At 39.8% G+C, this 21,866-nt stretch overlaps 1 protein-coding gene across 2 annotated transcripts; it reads left to right on the forward strand.

Annotated features, from left to right (window-relative positions):
• Positions 1 to 5,360: 5,360 nt before the first annotated feature.
• On the forward strand, positions 5,361 to 20,371 carry LOC139325121 (glutathione S-transferase-like). 2 transcript variants are annotated; one of them, XM_070954869.1, is made up of 7 exons: positions 5,361 to 5,443; positions 12,964 to 13,113; positions 14,064 to 14,115; positions 15,026 to 15,158; positions 16,157 to 16,298; positions 17,651 to 17,782; positions 20,021 to 20,371. In XM_070954869.1, the coding sequence occupies exons 2-7, from the start codon at positions 13,027 to 13,029 to the stop codon at positions 20,141 to 20,143; spliced, it is 669 nt and encodes a 222-aa protein (XP_070810970.1). In that variant the 5' UTR covers positions 5,361 to 5,443; positions 12,964 to 13,026; the 3' UTR covers positions 20,144 to 20,371. The 2 variants fall into 2 exon arrangements, with proteins under 2 accessions (XP_070810970.1, XP_070810962.1); XM_070954861.1 differs by lacking the exon at positions 5,361 to 5,443 and adding an exon at positions 11,762 to 11,843.
• The last annotated feature ends 1,495 nt before the right edge of the window (positions 20,372 to 21,866 follow it).

Below are 21,866 nucleotides of genomic sequence, written 5' to 3' on the forward strand. Positions count from 1 at the left end.
ATCCCATAAATCTGAGTCTTCTGGATACGTTTTCTCCCTTTCTTCTCAACTGCTTAGGTATGTGTACGTCTGCAGTGACTCCAAATATGTGCATGTGTGCTAATTTCGGTTTCCTATTATACATTACTTCATATGGTGTCATATTTACAATACTGGACCAGGTTCTATTTTGTGTGTAATTTGAATAATGTAAGGCTTCTGACCAAAATTGTTTGCTTAAGCCAGCATCCTCCAATGTGCATCTAATCATGGTTTGTAATGTGGAATTCTTTCTCTCTGCAATCCCGTTCTGAAACGCAGAAAATGGACTAGACGTGTAATGTAGCATTCCTCTATCCTTTAACCATTGGGAGAATTCTTTAGACATGAATTCACATCCCCTATCTGTCATAATTTGTTTTATTTTGATATTGTGTTGTGTTTCTATGCGTTTGTAAAATTCCTTAAATTTTTGAAAGGTTTCATCTTTGTGTTTTAATGTATAAACAAACCCATAACGGCTATAATCGTCTACTATTGTCAGGAAGTAACGTTTTCTATAGGTGATTGATGGAGTTAATGGGCCAACTAAGTCCATGTGTACTAAGTCAAAAATTTTGTTAGTTGATCTAGTAGATTTTCTTGGCCTGGGACTAGTTTTTAGTTTTGTAGATTTACATACTGAGCATTCCAAATAGTTTTCACAATTTTTTATTTTGACACCTTCTGCGTGTTCAGTCATTTTTTGTACTACAGGAAAACTGGCATGTCCTAACTTCCTATGTAAGATGTGAGCACACTCATCATGAATTGGTTTACCTATTTTTGGTTTTTTTTTATTGTGTGCATCTGCGTGATCATGAGATATTTTACATTCATCATTGTCACTGTTGCTAATATTTTCATCATCTGCTTCAATACAATCTTCCATATTTGAATCAATGTTATGCAACCATTTTTCCTTTGTTATCAGATAAGGTAGGCCTCCTTTAATCATCACAGTGCCTATATTTATTTTATTCTTCTCCAAAGTCGCTTTTCCCTTTGAGAAAACTATATTAATGTCAGAATCTCTACTTAGTTTTATGGCACTTAGTATGTTATGAGGTATTTCAGGTATTAACAATACCCCCTCTATTTTTCCTAGACCAGGCAAGGTTACATTTCCTCTGCCTAATACTTGAACCTTTTCTTGGTTAGCTACCTTTATTACAAATTTATCTTCTGTAAATGAAGACAATATATTTTTGTTATTAGTGGTGTGATTAGTTGCTCCAGAATCAATAAGCCAATTATTGTTCTCATTTTGCTGTATTTTAGTGTTGTCTTGTTTATTTAATCCATTTAGTGAACCAGATTTTCTATCCTTTGAATTATCTCTGCCCCCTCTATTCTCTTTGTAATTTGGTGGGCTTCTATATCTATGTCTATAATTGTATTTGTTCCTATATTCTGACCTATGTCTTTCCTTTGAAATTTTGGGACAATCTCTTCTATTGTGTTCCCTGGATCCACAATTGTGACATTTAAATGTTTCATTATATTTTTCTTGGAAAGCTACTTTCCTATAAGGTTTGTGTTCTGTGTGATTGCTAGAACGATTTCTTCTTGAATTGTCTTCTGCTATCAATTTATTGGATAGACTTTCTATGGATAAATATCCTAGATTGATAGTGTCTAAATGTGACATAAAACCGTCCCATGATGAATCAAGTGAGTTGATAATAACACTTTTCATTGTTTGGTCTGAAATCACCTCCCCCCTTAAATGCAGCTCAGCTCTTATTTTGTTTAAAGATATTAAATGCTCACTTATGGAAACCCCTGGTTTCACTCTAGATGAAAAGAAATCCTTAGACATTCTTGTGGTGGTAGCCACACTATCGCTGTGAAACAAATTAAACATGCATTGTATAATTTCTGAAACAGTCAGATTAGGTTTGATGCTATGATACATTGCAGGAGACACACTAGATATTATTAAGAAAAATGCTCTATGGTGTAAACAATCTATTTTTAAAGTCCAAGGTCTTTTTGGGGGACTAGTGATAAAAAATAGTAAATTTTCCTTCATAAAGACAACCTGTAGCTGTTGATACCATTCTTGCAAGTTAATGCCATCAACCCTTAGTTTTGGGAAGTCACTGGGTAAATTTCCGACATTATTTTGTCCATTACTTACGACCTGAGGTAGTCCGTGGTCTCCCAAGTGTAGAAAATTGCAAAACGGCATGGGGATGCTCGCAACGAGTCTGCGTGGTTCTCTCGCCAGTTCATGTCTTCCCGGACCGTCTGCGTAGTTTCGCGCATGCGCGTTGTCCATTTCTTCTTTGAAGTCGTCGTGGAAGGTTCTCTCCGTTGCGGCTCGCTCGCTCTGCTCTGCTTCAGACGAGTCGGTCTCTGGTTCGACCTTGGGAGTTCTGACGACGGCGGCTGCTCTTCTTTTTCTTTTGGGGGCGTTGGCACTTGCTTCGGTCTGTGGTGTAGGGCGGAATCGACAAGGCTCTCTGGGTTCGGGCGTCGTCGCTTTCGAAGTCAGGATGGGAGCGGGCAAGTCTTGAGGTATCGGCTTGCTCGCTCGCTTCTTCGGTGGCTCTTTGGTAATTTTTAGTTTTGGCCCAAATGCAGCAAAAAGTGTTTTCATTGCTGATTTTATTTGGGATTTTGTTGAGTCATCTTCACTTTCTGATTCTGATTCTTCTGAGGAGTTCGAATCTTCTTTTTCATTTTCGTTGTCTGATAACGTTTTTCGCGCCAGAAATTTTGAATTGAGCATTTTGATTGGCTCTGCTTCGCTCACCTTGGAGGCCTGTTGAAACCAAGATGGCTGCCATTCAAAATTTCGCGCGGGATCACTGTTTTTCTTCTTCGTAATGACTTTCTCTGCAGTCATATCACTCACTATTTTTGGGTCTTTAGACTTCTCATTAGTGATGTTTTTCTCTCTCGCTGCTCCGCTGTTCTTCAGCATTTCTTGGAGGTTCGCGATGAGGCTTTCATCATTCTTCTGGCTTTTTAATAGTTTTAATATCTCTGACCTGAGTTCGTTATTCTCTATTTCAATTTCCTCCTGGTCATCATTTTCGTCTATTATTTCTTCGTCTTCAGTGGTGTATTCTTCGGATTCTCTCGAAATTGCGTTTGTGGATTCGTTGATTATTTCTTGTTCTGTTTCCATTTCTTTGCTGTAGGCCCTGGTGTTGGGCCTATCTTTCTTAGACATTTTTAAGTTTTTATTGAGTCAATTAACCATCCTCTGCTACCAGCTTGTTGCAATATTTTCAGGATCAGACTCAATAATATTAGTGATAGTTGAAGGTTTAAATATACTTCCTTTTATTTACAATAGGCATTCTATATTCACTGAATATTCACAGATAGAAGCGAGGAAAAGGGTGTAGGTGGCTCCTTATATATACAATGGGTGGAGCTATAAGTGGGAGTGGTGAATTATGAATACATTAAGAAGTGAAGAATAAGTTAACCCCTGATACCCCATTCATATACTATTTACACATTAGAGAATAAGGCATTTACATCTGACAGATTGTTTCATATACACATATCCTGTATTAAAGGAGACATGCCTAGGCATGCATAGATTTGTTTATTTATTCAATTTCTAAGGCCACCTGCTCACTTCAACATTTAAGCACGCAGGTGTTTTCATGCATCACACCATTGTCAAGAAACACATTAGGTAATATCTGGGCATTTCTCTCAGATGCAATAGCCTTTTGGAGCACGGAGCTGCCTCAAGAGAAATGTGAACTGAGGTTTAAGGGGCCTGAAGAAAGCTCATGCTTTATGGAGACAATAAAATGACACAGAGGCAGGCTCCCCTCTTCTATAGGTTTGCTTTGTCTGTTCTTCTGCGGCTTGGAAGCAGTACTAATAATAAGCTACACGTCTGGGGAGAAAGAATGCTTGTAAGTTTAGCAGCTGAATAGGACCAAGGCCAATAGTTTAGCATCCTCAAACCTGAGGCCTGAGTTTCCTTACCATGGCTGATCCATCTTCAGGGTCATCTTTGAACTATTTATTGAAATAAGTGGATTCCTGAACTGGGCAAGGGAGTGGACATAAAAACCTCCAAAGCAGGGGTGGGTTCCACTTACCTTTACTACCGGTTCACAGCGGGAGCGCGCACAGATCACCCACGATGAGAGAACTCTAGAATTCCACCAGAATTTGAGGGGCTTCTGTGAGAGTCTTAACAACAAAGCTCACTTGAACAGGGGGTAACCATAACAATTCTAAGGTTTAGCAGAAAGGGTGAATCTTGTTGGCTGATATTTAACTCCTTCCAACCAGTGGTGGGTTGCCCCCAGTTCGGAACAGTTCGCAAGAACTGGTAGTAAAACCGGCAGCAGGCTCCGCCCACTGACCCAGGCCCATGCGCACATAAGCGATCTGCATATGCACGCGTGGGCACGATGTGAACCGGTAGTAAAGGTAAGTAGAATCCACCCCTGCTTCCAACCCTCCCCCAAGGAGGATAATTTTGCCTCTTATTCCAGGATTTTTTTTTCCAAATTAACAGAGTTTGCAAAACTTTGAAACTTCTGGTTCAATCAATCCCCATTTCAGTTTCCTTGCATGATCCCTGACCTAGTATTTGCAGAAAAGCAGGTCTATGAAAATAAACAGCTGGGTGGATACAGTTTCTCAACCGTCCAGTTATCCCACCAGCCTCCTTACACCTTCAGAAAGATCTGCACGGCATCGTTTATTTATCGATCAACTATCATTCTGGCCTTCATTTCTGAAGGACTTCAAGGAAGCAAGCCTTGTATTATTTTATTCACACCACAACAATGTGAGGTGGATTAAGCAGAGAATTCGTGATTAGTCTGCTTCAAGTTGATACGTCAATCTGGTTATGAAACAGCATTGTTCTGAGTGTCAAGTCTAAGGTTTTAACATTAGAGCATGCTGTCTTTTCATAGGCAGATGAGAATTATATTGGCCCAGCTTTATTAAATCTGCATGCACCCGTGCATATCTACACATGACTAAGTACATGGGTGTACAAAAAATGGAGATACAGGGTCATGAAATATAGTAACTACAGTGTGTGAGCATGTAAGCCTCTTTCTCTCTGCTCTCACTGCTACTGAGAATTAAAAGTAACTGCATCTCATCGTTGAGCTCTAGCATACAAAAATGCCTGCCAGGATAAATCTGAATATCATTTAAGAAGCCATAAAGCCCATTTTTTGTTTGTTGCCTAAGAATTATCCTCTTGAAATCTGAGAAGGCTCCAACTGAGCGTTGTCCTTTCCTCTTCGCCTGAGGAAGGCAGAGCCAAAAAAAAAAAAAAAGATTGAATTTCAAGTATTGCTTCCCCTCAGGCAAAAGTGCCTGGCCTCTTCAGGAGCAGCCATTGTACAAATGCACTGAACAACGTGGCAGACACCCTCATAAAGTTCTCAACCAAGAACTTTCAGCTCAAGATTTGGAGGTTAGTAAAGAAATCTAGGATGAATTAGAATCTTAGAATTAGATATTAGAATAAAAGTCTATCACTTTTACTTTACTTTGCCTGATTTTAAAATCCAAACCGAGTGGGAAGTAAGGCAAATGCTACAGTCTCAGCTTAAACCCTCATTTTGTATATTTTGTAATGTTGGCAATATTGGTTAGAGGAAGTGGGACATAGATTTCAAAGAACAAGAAAGATGAGAGAGAGAGAGAGAGAGAGAGAGAGAGAGAGAGAGAGAGAGAGAGAGAGAGAGAGAGAGAGACGAACTCCAGTTAAGTAAGCAAAAGCAAACTTGGAAAGGGACAAAGGGCAAATCTGAGAAGCATTAAGGCTTTCTTTTCTTAGTATCTGAACATTGGTTGGAAGGAGGAGGAGCAGGAGGAGGAAATGGCTGTGTGAAATATATTTGGCAAGCTATTATTGGATTTTTTTAAATAAAAGAGTCCTACTAGACAAGCTGTAGGAGTAGTGACACAAACCATTAATTCATTGAGAATTGGGGGTGGGGAGAGCCTATCTGACAAAAGAGCTTGCTGGGACATCACAAATTTACCTGAGTTATATTTGTGGTAATTGCTGTTCACTGCCCAGACTCTGTAAGCAGCCATATGGATTTTAGAAACAACTAAATAAACATCAAAAGAGTAGGAGTTTGGATTCTTATTTTCAGGAAGAGTGGCTGAATTGTATTTTTGTAGCAGCTATCAATTCAACAGATGAAGCTCTGGCAGATCTAAGGGAAAGCTTTGAATGCCTTCATTCTGGCAGGCTGCTAGCCTCTGCTGAAAACTCTTTTCAAACTGAGAAGAGAAGGTCTTTAAACACCATGGAGCTGCATTCTTCTGAGTCAATATGCAGAAGGCAGGGCTGGGAGGTTTTTTTCATACTGATATATTAAAGACAAATGTTGCCCTTTGCAGTTGGGTGTGTAGCGAGCTGTTCAAAGTGCATATTCAGGCTGGTTAATTGGTTAACTGATTGCAAAAAGTCAACCAGAAATACCAGGATTGTCCTTTGGAAGAGGGTGGACAGCTGGAAACCTCTAGGTTAAACCCAATTTTTGCTAATGCAATACTTTAATCATTGGCTTGGGAGGAATTTCCATTTGTAGTTTAGGCAGCAGGATAATTTAACTCTTGGCTCATCTCTTTCCATTCATTCTTTAAAAAAAGACACTCCAAGAAGCTGCAGGGCAGACCAGCAACCCTTTAAAGTTTTCCCTTTTATTTATCAGTTCCATTCTTATTAGTCACTGGGAGTGGTTTGTTAATGCTCCTAAACTATCCTATACAGGTAGTCCTCAATTTATGATCACAAAGCCTAAAAATTATGTTGCTAAGTGAGACAGTTGTTAAGTGAGTTTTGCCCCATTTTACAACCTTTTCTTGACAAGTTGCTGAGCGAATCACTGAAGTTAAGTTAGTAATACAATTGTTAAGTGAATCTGGCTTCCTCATTGATTTTGCTTGGCAGAAGCTCACAAAAGGTGATCACATGACCCCAGGACACTGAAACCGTCATAAATATGAGTCAGTTATCAAGCGCCTAAATTTTTATCACAGGATTATGGGGATGCTGCAATGGTTTTGCAGCTTATAAAAAATGGTCATAGATCACTTTTTTCAGTGGTGTTGTAACTTTGAATGGTCAATAAATGAGCGGTTATAAGTCGAGGACTACCTTTAAAAGACACACAAACAAACACACAGACATACACACACATGTACACAAGGGCCAGTTGCACAGGACAGTTATTTATGAATCTAATTTTTGCACTCTAAAAAAGTTAAACATGGAATTTTTCTTGGCAGTGCTGGGGAGGATAATTAATTAATTGAGAAGCTGGGGACGTTAAGGTTAGATTTCCTCTGTTTCTCTGAAGCTACTTCAGGCCTCTTCAAGAGTCAACTTTCTGAAATCAATGTGTAAATGGTTATCAAGCCATTACTTCAGTTGTGTTACAGTACATTTTTTGGGGTCATTGGTTTGGTGCCTTTGAGTCAGTGCTGACTCATGACAATTGCATAGCTTAATCCCTGCAGTTTCCTTGGCAAGATTTTCAGAAGCGGCTTACTCTTGCCTCTTTCCTAGGGCTGAGAGAAATTGAGTGGCCCATGGTCATCCAGCTGGATTTATGCCTAAACTGGGACTAAAACTCACAGTCTCCTGTCCCAAAGGTTCTTTTCCAAGAGGAAAACTGGACTTTCTGGTTTTTCTTTTCTCTGCCTCTTGAAAAAGCACCTTTGGGACAATCCTGACTGGGGTGACTGAGAATCTCCATCTTCATGGTCTCCTGGTTTTTAGCCTGGTGTCTGAACCACTATACCAGACTGGCTCTGAATCAGTTTTCTAGGTCATTGAGTCCTTAGCGAGCCACAAAGTTGCTGCTGTGTTCGAATACCAAGAGATACACGTATTTGTCCTGCTTTAACTCAGTTTAAAAAATTCTGCTGGCTTTGACTTTTGTCACACATCCTTACAGTAATTAGTTTCACCAAACGTCTGTTTTTCATAGTTACGTTAACTCATTAAGCAGAGTTTGATTATTCACCATGTGTGAGATGGGCAGCCATATAAATTTGTAATGAGTAAATAAATAAAATATCTGCTGATATTTAAGCTCCTTTAAAGAGCTCCTATTATAGATGTCCCACACCTATTCAGGGAGTGGGAAATCCTTTCTTTTGTTGATAGATTGACAGTATTCAACTTATGCAGAGGGAGAAAGCGGTCTGGAAAGTAATGGTGATTTGATAGTAGTCTTTTTTTTTAACAAATGAAAAAACAGCTGAATTCATGTGTTAAAGCAGGGCTGTCAAACTCGTGGCCCATGGGCCAGGTGCACTATGCGCTGTCCACACCCGCGACAGGTCTAGTGAAAGGAGGGAAAAGTCACCACATGTCATATGACGCCACCGTGACGACGTGAGTTTGACACCCCTGTGTTAAAGCTACAATATTAGGCCTTCATTTTCCCAGGACTGATTTTGAAAGCTTTGTTCCTTTGAACCAAGTCAGTTCCAGAATTGTGCTCTTGTTGGACAATTTTCAACAAGGGCACAATGCTTTCTGCCCCAATTCACATTGGCTACACTTTCCCTTTTAGAACCTCACCTTGCAAATAGGGGAACAATCCCTTTTGATCTTATGCTGCTCTATGAGAGCCTATTATGAATGCTTCACCTTATTTATTTCAGAAAGTCTTGTAGAGAGACAGTTCGCTGTAGTGATTAAAGTGCTGGCCTAGAAACTAGTAAATTGTGAGTTCCAATCACTTAGTAATGAATGGGTAACTTTGGGACAATCGCCAAGAGACTGTGAGTTTCAGTCCCATTTTAGACATGAAAGCCAGCTGGGTGACTTTGGGCCAACCACTCTTTCTTAGCTCAACTCACTTCACAGGTTGCTGTAGGGAAGAGGAATGGGAAGAGGAAGGAGTTTTGTGTGTATTGGCTGCCTTGAATTATTTATAAAGTAATAAAAGCAGGTTAAAAATCAAATAAATAAATAAATGTGGTTTTCTTTTCCTAGGAACCACTTTCAAATCAGTCCCAGTCTAGTTATGTAAAACCTGTTCCTCTTCCCAAAACTTCTTTTAAACACAGTCTGCCTATAAGGGCAATTAAAAATTAACTTTTGGGTCCATTCTTCAAAAATATCCTTTAATTGTTATATTGTTCAAATATCAAACATTCTTCAAATATTAGAATATTTTGCTTCATTCTGTATTAGTGGATCAAAAAGTGTTTTTCCATTTTAGTTGTAATGGCCCGTTCCTTCTGGTTCCCTTTAGTGTCCAATGTTCAAATTCTCCTATTATCATGTTTTTTTTTAAAGAATTCAAACAGAATTTTTACAGGGGTAGGATATTTATAATTAATTTCAAAGTCCATCTGGACTATTAGTCTGTTTCTAAATTTCCAAAATCATCCTGTTGCTATTTATTCCGAAAAAAGAGGGGGGGGAGGTGTTATTTGTCTTTTTTTTCTCCTTAAACTCTTTAGAACGTTTTTTTTCCTGCTAAGAATTGAAGTCACCCAGTGTACGTTATCAGACCTGTTGTCCATTGTATGACTCTTAATAGCTGAAAAGGTGCTAAAACCCACTTTCCCAAAGTAATCAAGAAATGAGTTTGGCGGTGTACCTATAAGGATTACATTGCTGTTTTGAGCTTGATGGAATTTGCTCAACCCTGAGATGTTCAACTCACAATCTGACTGCAGGAACCTCAATCCCTGCTGCTCATTCATGAGGAGCAGCTGTCCAGAATGCAAGTGGACTATCTGGATAATCTCCTTTATTTGGATTGGCCAGTTAGAAAACACCATCTAGTCACTGACCATGTGCCTCCACCCCTTCAAAGATGTTTACTTCACCATGTATTATCAAACATTTAAAGACCAAACATTCACAAGGGATAACTTGGCAGTCAGTTTTTCTTACAGCTTGATGAACTGTCAGCCCTTCATAATTTTACTTTGGTCTCAAAGCAAAATTATGAAGGGCTGACAGGGGTGTCAAACTCGATTACATTGAGGGCCACATCAGGGTTGTGTTTGACCTCTGGGGGCTGGAGTGGGCGTGGCCAGCTCGACATCATTCATGTCGGGGGCGTCTGTGTTGACCCAAGCACTCTGCCAGTGAAAATGGGCTTCCAAGCACTGTTTTCGGCTGTGACGGCCTCCTGCAACCCTCTGCCAGTGAAAACGGAGCCCTCCCGAGCTCTGTTCTCTCTGGCGGAGGCACTGTGGGCCGATCCTTCGCTGTTTCCAGGGCATTCCCATGGGCCAGATCTAAGCACCCCACAGGCCGGCCTGGCCCCTGGCCTTGAACTTTACACTTCTGCAATAGGGCATTCAGAAACCAGTCGATACATTTCCCAAATGGGCATGGTGGGCTCCTCCAGTGAACTTCCACCCAGTGGCTACACACATCATCAAATGTCTCTCTGATTGGCAAAATCATTTTGCATTTGTTGGGTAAGTGGTGAAAAAGAGGCATCTCATCTTTTGTTAAGTGAATCTGGCTCCCCATTGACCTTGCTTGTCAGAAGTTTGCAACAGGTGATCATGTGACCTGGGACACTGCAGCCATCATAAATATCAGTCTGTTGCCAAGCACCTGAATTTTGAGCATGTTACCATGGAGATGCTGTAATGGTTGTAAGTGTGAAAAACGGTCATAAGTCACTTTTTCAGTACCGTTGTAACTTCAAAAGGTCAGTAAAAGAACTGTTGTAAGAGGAGAACTACCTGTATGGTCTTCAGTCTCTTTTTCTTTTGTGTGCATGACAATGAGAGATAATGTGGACTGTCCTAGTTGATCATAAGCACAATTGTATGCCCTGCATACACATTTCTTGAAATGAAAGATTATTAGGCATCCCTTAGTATTTGTTTGTGTGATATAAAACAATACGCTTCTTGGTTTATTCATATCAAGCAGTCCTTTGAAGAACAAAAATACAACTCTGCTACTTTTTCTGATTAATTGGCAACTCTATAATTGATTAGTTAGCTTCACCAGGCATTTAAGTCATCTTGGCTTATTTAGAAAGCTAAAGAGAGAAAAAAAAATTGGTTTGTGCTTCAGTCAGAGACCACTTTGGAAAATCAGTGCTTAAACTAAGTAGAGGGCTTGAAATGATATTCTGGAAGAAAGAAATAGCAAGCCATGATTGTATTATTTATTTACTAAATTTATTTGCCATCCATCTCACTGTCAACCAACTCTGGGCAGCTTATACTATCCTAAATAACAATAAAGATAATGAAAAGTTATAAATGCTAAAACAATTAGATAAAAGGAACCTAGTGCATAAATAGGCTGGAAGGAGGATTTTATCTAATCTACTCACTATTCCAGAAAGGGCCCCAAGTCAATTGGCAGAGCCAACTTGTAACCAAGACAACTGTTTGAATGTAATTTGTCAGGACTGGAGCTAAACTGGGCCCAAAGGTTGGTGAATATATTTTTTTTCCTCTATCAGCTGCATGACAGCATGAAATTCAACTGATACATTTTTTCCCTTTGTGTGAAAGAAACTACAGTATTCCTGCTGAACGGTCTATATCTGTTGCATAGCTGAGGAATGACCCTGATAAGTGACCTTCCTTCGCCAGCTCTGAACACAAGTTAATCATTTGCTCTGTCAGGTTTTTTTTTTAAATTGTTGCAAAATTTAGTTCACAAATTAATTCGAATCCCTTCATCCTTGAAGGGAGATACGGTATGACTAAGCATATTTTTAAAACTGGGTTAAACCCCCCTTTTTCCTCCCCTCCCAAAAGGAGCTATTGTACAAAAGCAGGCAGGACTTCAGGCTCCTTGCTAATTTGCGAGGCATTTCTCACATTACCCAGCAGAGAAGTTACACCTGGTGAGTGCTTCTAATTGCTGCTTCTGGCAGTTAAAGTGCCTGCTATGATAAGCAGTGTTATCTACATGGACATTTATGCTAGATTTGTCTGGCAGTAATTACAGATAAATTCAGGCCCTGCAATGTATATTATTATATTAGATACTTTTGGGATTATATGGGTAACTTGAAGCTGTCTGGAGTTGGTAGATTTGGGGGAGAGGTATCTAAGCAAAAACAAATCGCTTTGAGAGAGATGAGATATGCTGGTTTAAAATTGAGCCATAATGGAGTCTTAATTCGATCAGGGGAGACATGATAGCAGTGTTCCAATATTTGAGAGGCTGTCACAGAGAGGGAGGGGGGTTCAAACTTTTTTCCAAAGAACCTGAAGCCCAGACAAGGAATAATGGATGGAAACTGATCAAGGAGAGGTTCAACCTAGAAATAAGGAGACATTTTCTGACAGTGAGAACAATCAACCCATGGAACAGAAGTTGCCTTCAGAAGTTGTGGGAGCTTCATCACTGGAAGCTTTCAAGAAGAAACTGGACTGCCATCTGTCAGAAATGGTATAGGGTCTCCTGCTTGGGCAGGAGGCTAGATGACCTACAAGGTCCCTTCCAACTTTGTTATTCTGTTCTGTTGTAGGTTTCTTAACTCTCAAGCTAGATGTTGATACTTCAAAGAGTAATTTTAGATTTTCTAAAGTCATATTCTCAAATGGGCTGCAGGTTTTTTCTTTTTAGCAAGACTTCTCCATTGTTGAAGATTAGATTAGATTAGAATTCTTTATTGGCCAAGTGTGATTTGACGCACAAGGAATTTGTCTTTGGTGCATACGCTCTCAGTGTACATAAAAGAAAAGATACATTCATCAAGAATCATAAGGTACAACACTTAATGATGGGGCTGGCAAGTAGAAATTTAAGACTATAAAGTTTTCCAAATTTTCCAATTACTGGTGGCATTGAGGAAAATTAGAGTTGTTGAATTCTGCTTAAGATGGGAGCCCAACCATTAAGCGACAGCCAGTCCAGAAGTTCAGCTCAGGGTATGCTATGGACTGTATTTCATGGCTTCTGTGGCAAAAGCAGTTACTTCTGGATTCATAATGGTTCCTCTTCCACTTCTATTTTAGGACGTCCACAAAGTTCATCTTCCTTCTACGCTGAGCTTGAGACTCTGAAGAATTTCCAAAAAGATGGCAGGGAAACCTAAACTGCACTACACTCGAGGAAGAGGAAAAATGGAATCTATCCGCTGGCTCCTTGCAGCAGCCGGAGTTGAGGTCTGTTTTAGCATGCTTTTTGCAGAATTCAGCTAGTGCTCTAGCTGACGTGTCAAAAGGATTTTCTAATACCAGCATCAGAGACTGACCAATGATTCACCCTTGCAACAGATTCTTCACTAAATGGATGGGTTGATACATCCACAGGTGTAAGAATCAAAGCATTCATATGATATTTTCTGCCGTGAGGGACAGGACTCCCTTTTCTTTTCTCTTGTGAAACAGATTTTTCAAAATCTTAGGGAGGCTCTGGATTGGTGAATTTAAAGCATCTGAGGTGCAAAAAAAAAAAAAAAAAAGCTGATATTCAAGTTTGGGAAGGGTTGATATACCTGTCTGGACAATGAAATCAGAATCAGGAAGGGGATTAGAGTGGTTCCAGATCAAAGCCATGTTTTGCAATGGAATTAAAAAAAATACAGAGCTGATTTCCTTTTTAGGCGATATGCTCGTAAAGCCTTTTGCTGTGTTTAGCCGACCTTGGTTGATTGCAACAAGCTAAGCAGACTTGAATTTGATTAGAATTTGGATCAAAGGGCACTAGGAATGTTCATGACCATGCGCTAGGTGAGGAAATTGAAGAAAATATTCCAGAACAAGGGACGCAAATTGTGAGCATGAAAACTGCAAGGCTGAAATTACAGGCACTGAGGTCATCTTGAAGGATTTGGGACCTTTTTAATTGGTGCTGTAGTTGTGGCAATCTCTTTGCAAATGCACAAGGTTCTTTCCACAGCCATTTTGCAAAGGCACCTATTACTTCTTCATAAAAACCTGAATCAGCCTCCACCCCTGAATAGGAAAGCTCTGTTATATTTGGGGGGTGGGGGATGTTAAACACAACTTGTTTCAAAAAAAAAAAAAATATGCCAAGCATGAGCTACTCTACTTTCTCCAAAATGTTATTATAAAACAAGGAAAAAGCATTTCATTTTATTTCTGCATTGCAGTTTGAAGAACAATTTATAGAAACGAATGAAGATTTGGAGAAGTTGCGGAGGGGTGAGTTGGATGCAAATTTTAAATATAATTTATCATCCACTTTATGATGAACTCAGGACAAGAGTTTATAGACACTCTGCTTTGAGGTGAATTGAATGGCATCATCTGAATTGCAAAGATTTATTGGGAGCTTGGGCAGTTGACAGCTTGTTTCTGGATCTAATCCTAAACAGGGCTTTTTCTTACTATTATACTACTTAGCTCCATAGAGGACTCCATGTATCTTATCATCAGTAGAATTGTCCCCACAACGCAGGAGTGAAATCCAGCAGGTTCTGACAGGTTCTGGAGAACCAGTAGCGGAAATTTTGTGTAGTTCGGAGAACCGGCAAATACCACCATTGGCTGGCCCCAGAGTGGGGTGGGAATGGAGATTTTACAATGTCCTTTCCCCAGGAGTGGAGAGGGAATGGAGATTTTGCAGTATCCTTCCCCTGGAGTGGGGAGGGAATGGGGATTTTGCAGTATCCTTCCCCTGCCATGCCCATCAAGCCACGCCCACCAAGCCAAGCCATGTCACGCCACACTACCAAGCCACGCCCACAGAACCGGTAGTGAAAAAATTCGATTTTACCACTGCCACAATGTGAATGACTTGGCCCTTCCTATGAGCTGGATTAGGTTTCCTCAGCCAGCAAAATTGTTCCTAAAATTGCTGGGATTTGAAGCCCAGAAATTAATTCATATTAATTAAATATCCTGGTTATACATGGATGTTGCTCTGTTAAGGTGTGCTGCCTATCCTGAGGCTGTAATCCTTGCATTTTTAATGCATGGGTTTTTAAAAAAAATAGTAGAACATATTAAATAGGCCTGTCAAATCAATCTGAAATATTCAATAAACATATTTAGTTTAATTTAAATTGAATTTCTGTTTTCTGAATTGTTCTTCTTATTTGTCTTTCACCAGATGGATGCCTGCTTTTCCAGCAAGTGCCCATGGTGGAAATTGATGGGATGAAGCTGGTGCAAACACGAGCCATTCTCAGCTATATTGCAGCAAAATACAATCTCTACGGGAAGGATTTGAAAGAAAGAGCACTGTATGGGGTTATGACTATCTTGATTAAAATCTAGAATTTATTACAGACTTGTAACAGAAATATAACATGTAATGCAGATGTATTTTGAGGTGTAGCTTTATATTAGCATTCAAGAATGCAGTGTAGACTGCAGTATTGCAAACAACCACTAGATGATGGCAAAGAGATGGATCTTTTTATAGTTCTTTTCTCCCATCTGCTGGTCACTCCAGTTTTTGCAATACAGATCCAGTGATACGGTATTATTATTTTCCCTGCCTGGTAAAAATCTTTCATTTGGACTTCAAATGATTGGAACAAGTAGCTTTTTAGCAATGTGTAGCTTTTTAGCAATGTGGCAATGAGTAAGAAAACAATAATTTAAAGGGCAACCTATAAAGTGTATGTAGCAAGACTTTTTTTTTTTTTTAAAGCATTCCTCTGAAGCATGAATGAGGAACTTATGGTCTTCCTGGTGTTAATGAGTTAAAATGTTCAGCTTCTTTCAATATTGGCCATGTTGCTTGAAGTGTTTCATTTGAAGGTCAGCACTCTTGTACCAACAGTGAGTTCCCCTCCTGCGCAGTGATCTTAGAAAAAATATGTTTTATAGAATAGCAGTTGTGGAAGATGTTTTTAAACCTCTTTTTTTTGCCAAAACAGCCAGTTCCCTTCCATAGATTGCCAATTATTAATGTATCTTTAATGCATTAATAAATGGCAATCTATGGAAAGGAACCGACTGTCTTTAACTGACTGAACTGACTAACCTTTAATACATTAATGCATGCAAAGTGGAATCAGGCCTTAGGTTGCACACATTAACTAAGAAATACTTCTATCAGGTTTAAATTTCTTAAATAGCTTCCCCCCCCCCAAAAAAAGCCTAACTACTAATTTTAAATACTTTTTTACAGGTCAAACTAATGGATACGTGTCCCTATAGTCACTTGGGGCCCAATTCAGGGGCACCTAATTTTAAAAATATTTTCTCTCTCCCCTTTGATCATGTCTTTCAGGATTGACATGTATGTGGAAGGAACCACTGATCTGATGGGAATGATAATGATGCTTCCTTTACAGCCTGCTGAAAATAAAGAAAAGCAAAGAGCCTTGATTATTGAAAGAGCTACAACCAGATATTTTCCAGTATATGAGAAGGTAAGTGATAATGAGGTCGGGGATTTAAAACTCGTCTTCCACGAGTATTTCCTTCCAGTTGGGTTGAACTAAAGCAGGGGTTCAATTTCATTAAGGGCCGCATCAGGGATGTGTTTGACCTTGGAGGGCTGTGTGTGTGGCCAGAGTTGGGCGTGGCCATGGTGTGTGTGGCCAGGTGGGCGTGGCCATGATGGGCATTTGACACAGGCTCAAGATGCATTTTTCCCCTTCTTTCTTTCCACAGTTCTTTACTATAACCATTTTCCTATCTCTTCTACCAGATATTACTGGCAAACATTTATTACTTAGTCTTCATATTCCACTAAACTTCTTATTTCTAAATGAATATCCCATTGTTTAATAGCAAATTGCTTTTCCTGTTAGAAAAGCTATACTATTGTATTTTTATTATTCAACTAATAATAAAAATACAAAAGCATAAATAGCATGATAATACAAGATCTAACAGCAAAGGTAAATTTCCAGGATAGTAAATAGAAATGGCTGTCAATTATAGATACAGAATAGAATACAGAATACAAAATAGATAGTTGATTGTAGATTAAATGGACCTACAGTACGTAAAATCTGTCATTAAACTGTAGTATTAACATAGGATGTTGCTTGTTTTCTATCCAGATCAGGCACTTACTTGAGGCCACATAATTGTAATCCAGTCCAAGCCAGTCCTCCTGCAGCACTTGGCCGTCCCAAAACGGGCCACATGGAGGCCCTGGGTGGGCCCTCGGCAGCCTGTTTTTGGCCTCCACAGCTTCCTGCAGCATTCTCCCAGCCAAAAGTGGGAAAGCCACAGAGGGGTCTGCCATTTTGGCCGGCAGAGGCACCGTGGGCCGGTCCTTTGATATTTCCAGGCCAGCCCCATGGGCCAGATCTAAGCATCCCACAGGCCAGATCCGGCCTGCGGGCCTTGAGTTTGACACCCCTGAACTAAAGCATTCGTAATCCCCATGGTTGTACTGACTAAGGATGATGGGTGTTGTAATCAAGCCTACAAGCTTGGAAAGGTTGGCTCAGAACTTATATCTTCCAGTGTAGGTTTCCCAAGATGTAAATATGTGACACGGCAGAATTTATTTATTTCTTAAATTTATATCTTGCAATCAGAATACTCTCCAAACAATGGTTACTGGACTTTAGCACTATCTTTGAAGAGTATGGAACCATCCATTGTATAGCACCAGTAGCCAAAGCAATTATTTTACTCCTGTTGCAAATATTGCATCTGTTAGAAATGTACCAGGGAAGCTTATCTGTCTAAAATAATATATTTGCCTTTTGCAATATTAGGGGACAAATATCTTCATCTTATTTTGGGTTTCTTCATGTTACAGATTTTGAAAGACCATGGACAAAATTTTCTGGTTGGTAACCAGTTTAGTTGGGCAGATGTTCATCTCTTGGAAGCTATCTTAATGGTTGAAGAGTTCAAGTCTGATGCTCTCACTAAATTTCCTCTGCTGCAGGTAAGGACACTATTAAAACTGTGGGAATTGGCAAGCCATGTGACTGCAGTATAAGGCAATCTGTATTTTCACAGAGTGTAAATACAGAGACAAGATCATCAGGCACTGATGGGGGCTATTTTAAAAGAACCACTGCAGCTACCAGCATGCCACGAGGATGATGCTGATGCTGATAATAATAATGACTTTGACATCTGCAATCTCGTGTAGTGAATGAGTATGAATTTCTGTCCCTTTGGGATGATATACAAGTAGTCCTCATCTTATGACTACAATTAAGCCCAAAATTTATATGGTTTAGTGAGAATTTTTTAAGTGAGTTTTGCCCCATTTTGCGACATTTCTTGTCACGGTTGTTAAGTGAATCACTGCAGTTGATAAGTTAGTAACCTGGTTGTTAAGTGAATCTGGCTTCCCCATTGACTTTGCTCATCAGAAGGCTGCAAAAAGTGATCGCATGACCCCAGGACACTGCAGCGGTCATAAGTATGAACCACTTGCCAAGAATCTGAATTTTGGTCACATGATCATGGGACTGATGCAAAGCTTGTAATTATAGGTCATGTCCCTTTTTTCAGTGCTGTTGTAACTTTGAATGGTCACTAAATAAATTTTTGTAAGTTGAGGACTACAGCCTTTTTGAAATGCAGGCATTTCTAATCACTGCCTATGCCAGTGATGGCGAACTTTTTTGGCACCAAGTGACCCGGAAGAGAAGTGGCACAAGGGGCATGCACACTGGGAAATGAACTTCCAGTTTCCGGCACGTGCATGCACACTGGACAGCTGGTCTTCTGGTTTCTGGCACGCGATGATCAGCTGGCCAGCATGCATGTGGATGCCAGAAACTGGAAGACTAGCTCTGCTACACACGCAAAGGCCAGCTGATCGTCACACATGTATGCGCACCAGAAACCTGGAAGAGGAATGGGCGACACCATGCGTGTCAGGCGACATGGCTCCACGTGCCACTTCGGGCACACATGCCATAGGTTTGCCATCATGGGCCTATGCTGATACATGGCACATGATTGGAAAAAAAACCCATCACCTCTTCCAAGAGCAATCAGGATTTTGAATCTCAATTTCATGAGGTCCCAGAACTTAAGCAGGCTTTCTTGTTCTTCCTTAAATGTGCATATTATCTAATTCACCAGAATCTGCACCGGTAGATCTCCCCGGTTTAGCTGCAGAAGAATCGTGTGGCACTTTTCATCAATACTATCTCTAGTTGATGTTTCTTTGAAGTTGATTATTAGTTATAGATCAAAAACATCCAAGAAGGCAAAGGTTCCCTTTAAGAACTGCACCCACTCCCTGCACACATCACGAAGCTCTTTGATGCTTTGCCAGATCCTTTCTTTGCAGCTTAGCCTGGATTGCAGTTTGAACTTGTACAGATTGCTCAATATTTAAGCACTATTTCCAATTGCTCAACCATCAGGTGATTTGATGGGCAAAAAGGAGTGTGGAAGGAAGACCAGAGAAGGGAGGGAGAAGGGGAAAAAAGAAATAAATTTGTAGGGGTTTTTTTTCAATGACTTCTTGGCAATCTAAATACTGGAAAGGATTTGGGAGTCTTCCACCAAGAACATCCAAGATAGATTACAAAGCTAGTATCGAGAACCACAAACCTACATATTATCTGTCATACATGATTCTTGGTCAATATAAACTTGCTTAATTAGTGAGCTTTATTTGAAGAATCTTGTTTCTGTAGAGCAGAGGTGTCAAACTCGTGTCGTCACAGCGTCATCAACACGTGACATATCGTAACTTTTTCCGCTTCGCTAAACCGGGTGTGGCCAGTGCAGGATGCATCCGGGCTGCGGACCACGAGTTTGACAGCCCTGATGTAGAAGAATTATATGGACACCAATAACCTACCAATTTTATTGTATAGATTTGAAGGACGAGGGAAAAGGAAGACCTAAACTCACAATAGTTCTGTGATGACAATCAGTTCCTCAAGCTTCTACGGAGTGTGTGTTTTTCTGCTAATTTCCTATTTACTTTTCAGAAAAACATTTTGAAATTAAGATTTCTGACCTCACCCATTGACATATTTCCTTGCAGTACTTTGTAATATTAGCATTTAAAACTTTTAGTATTTCAACATTTAATGATTGCTAGCCTTACATTTTCATTTTGCATCTAGAAATAGATAGCAGTTTCAGTCAGTAAACTCGTATCTTATTTTTCATTGTTTCTTAGAGGATTTTTCTCTCTCTTTCCTAGGCTTTCAAAACAAGAATAAGCAATATCCCTACAATAAAGAAATTCTTGCAGCCTGGAAGTCAAAGGAAACCTCCACTGGATGACAACATGCTAGCACAAATAAAAAAAATATTCAATTTGTAAAGGGTTTTTCCAAATACTGACATATTTCTACTAACATGTTTTTCCCCAATATATTGCTGATTTTAACTGACCCTATTATTAGAAAGATAAACTAAGTAAAATTGCAATTCCTTTTAGTTTTATAATCAGTAAAATCAGTAATTTAGATGAAAAATTTTTTTGAAGGCCTTGCATCTAAAATTATTGTGTATAATGCTGTTTTTTTTTCACACCAGCAAATAAATTCTATTTTACCCTCCAGATATTATGTTATTGCAGTTTATACCTTTAAAAAAAACCCCAGTGATTCCTTATTTGTAATGCCATTAACCCCTGTCTCTGTAGTTGTTACTATGTAAAATGGAATTCTGCACATCTTTACAGAAGTTAAACCTGTCGATTTACAGCAATGCATTCTAGCCTACAAACATTTCTCTACTAATGAATCTTCAAATTGCAAACTTTTGCTGATGTGAACAAACCAGTCCGCACCTGGGAGTTGGAAAATGGACAAGTTTGTTATGGCAAAAACACATGTGGCACACTGGAAACCCGTCCCCCTCCTGACCCCTGGGACCCTCTAGGGTGGAGCTGCGGACAGACACAACACAGTTCTCACCCCACATAAACGGTAGCATTGCAGAAGAATCTGACTTGGGCAGCAGCGGTGGGGAAGACAGGAAAGGGCCAGCTTCTAGTGTGCCACATACATTAAGAGCCATGATGGCACAGTGGTTAGAATGCAGTATTGCAGGCTAATTCAGCTCACTGCCAGGAGTTCGATCCTGACTGGCTCAAAGTTGACTCAATCTTCCATCCTTCTGAGCAGTAATGGGTTCCACTTACCTTCGCTACCGGTTCAGAACCGGGAGCGTGCACATGCACAGAACCTTCTGCGCATGCGCAGAGCGTCCATGACGATGTCCGGGTGGGTGGGTGGAACCTCCTGCTGCCGCCACTACCAGTTTGCCCTGGTTCGGGGCGAATTGGTAGAAACCCACCACTGCTTCTGAGGTCTATAAAATGAGGAGCCAGATTGTTGGGGGCAATATGCTGGCTCTGCAAACTGCTTGGAGAGTGCTGTAAGGCACTATGGAGTGGTATATAAGTCTTAGTGCTATTGCTTTTACTATACATATGAGGCATGCCAGAAACTGACTCTCTCCCTCCATGCCCTCTCCGGCCACCACTCAAAGCCCCAGACTGCTATCCGTGTGAGGCAAGATCTGTAATACACATATTATTATGCTTGCTGGATTTGTGAACTAAATAGACTTACAAACAACCTCCTGGGACACAAGTAGAGTCATATCTGAATTTGTTGGTATCCTTTGACCATTTGTCACCTCTGTATATAGTTCACTAATTTATACTAATCATAGCAGGTGGCACCATCTTTTTAAATTTTTTTTAATTACATTTCTCAGTGCTTAATACACATCGTGTTGTCTGGGTATTTAATTTGCTTAACAATACGTATTACTTTCTTAATCTCCACTTCTTTTTTCCAACCACTGATAAAATAGATTCCATGTTTGATAATATTCTGCATATTCTTTCTGTTTCATTTTTAATGTCCATTTCGGCATATTCTAGTATCTTAATTATTTCTTTGTCATGGTTTTTATTTTTCCAGCATTGCACAAATACAATCCTTGCTGCTGTCAAGATGTGCAATATTAAATACATACTTTTCTTTTCAAATTTATCTGATATTATACCTAATAAAAATAGTTCAGGTTTA

The sequence above is a fragment of the Pituophis catenifer genome, unplaced genomic scaffold (genome assembly GCF_029215685.1).
Source record: "Pituophis catenifer annectens isolate HBS135680 unplaced genomic scaffold, rPitCat1.0.hap2 SCAF_1, whole genome shotgun sequence".
Classification (NCBI taxonomy): domain Eukaryota; kingdom Metazoa; phylum Chordata; class Lepidosauria; order Squamata; family Colubridae; genus Pituophis; species Pituophis catenifer.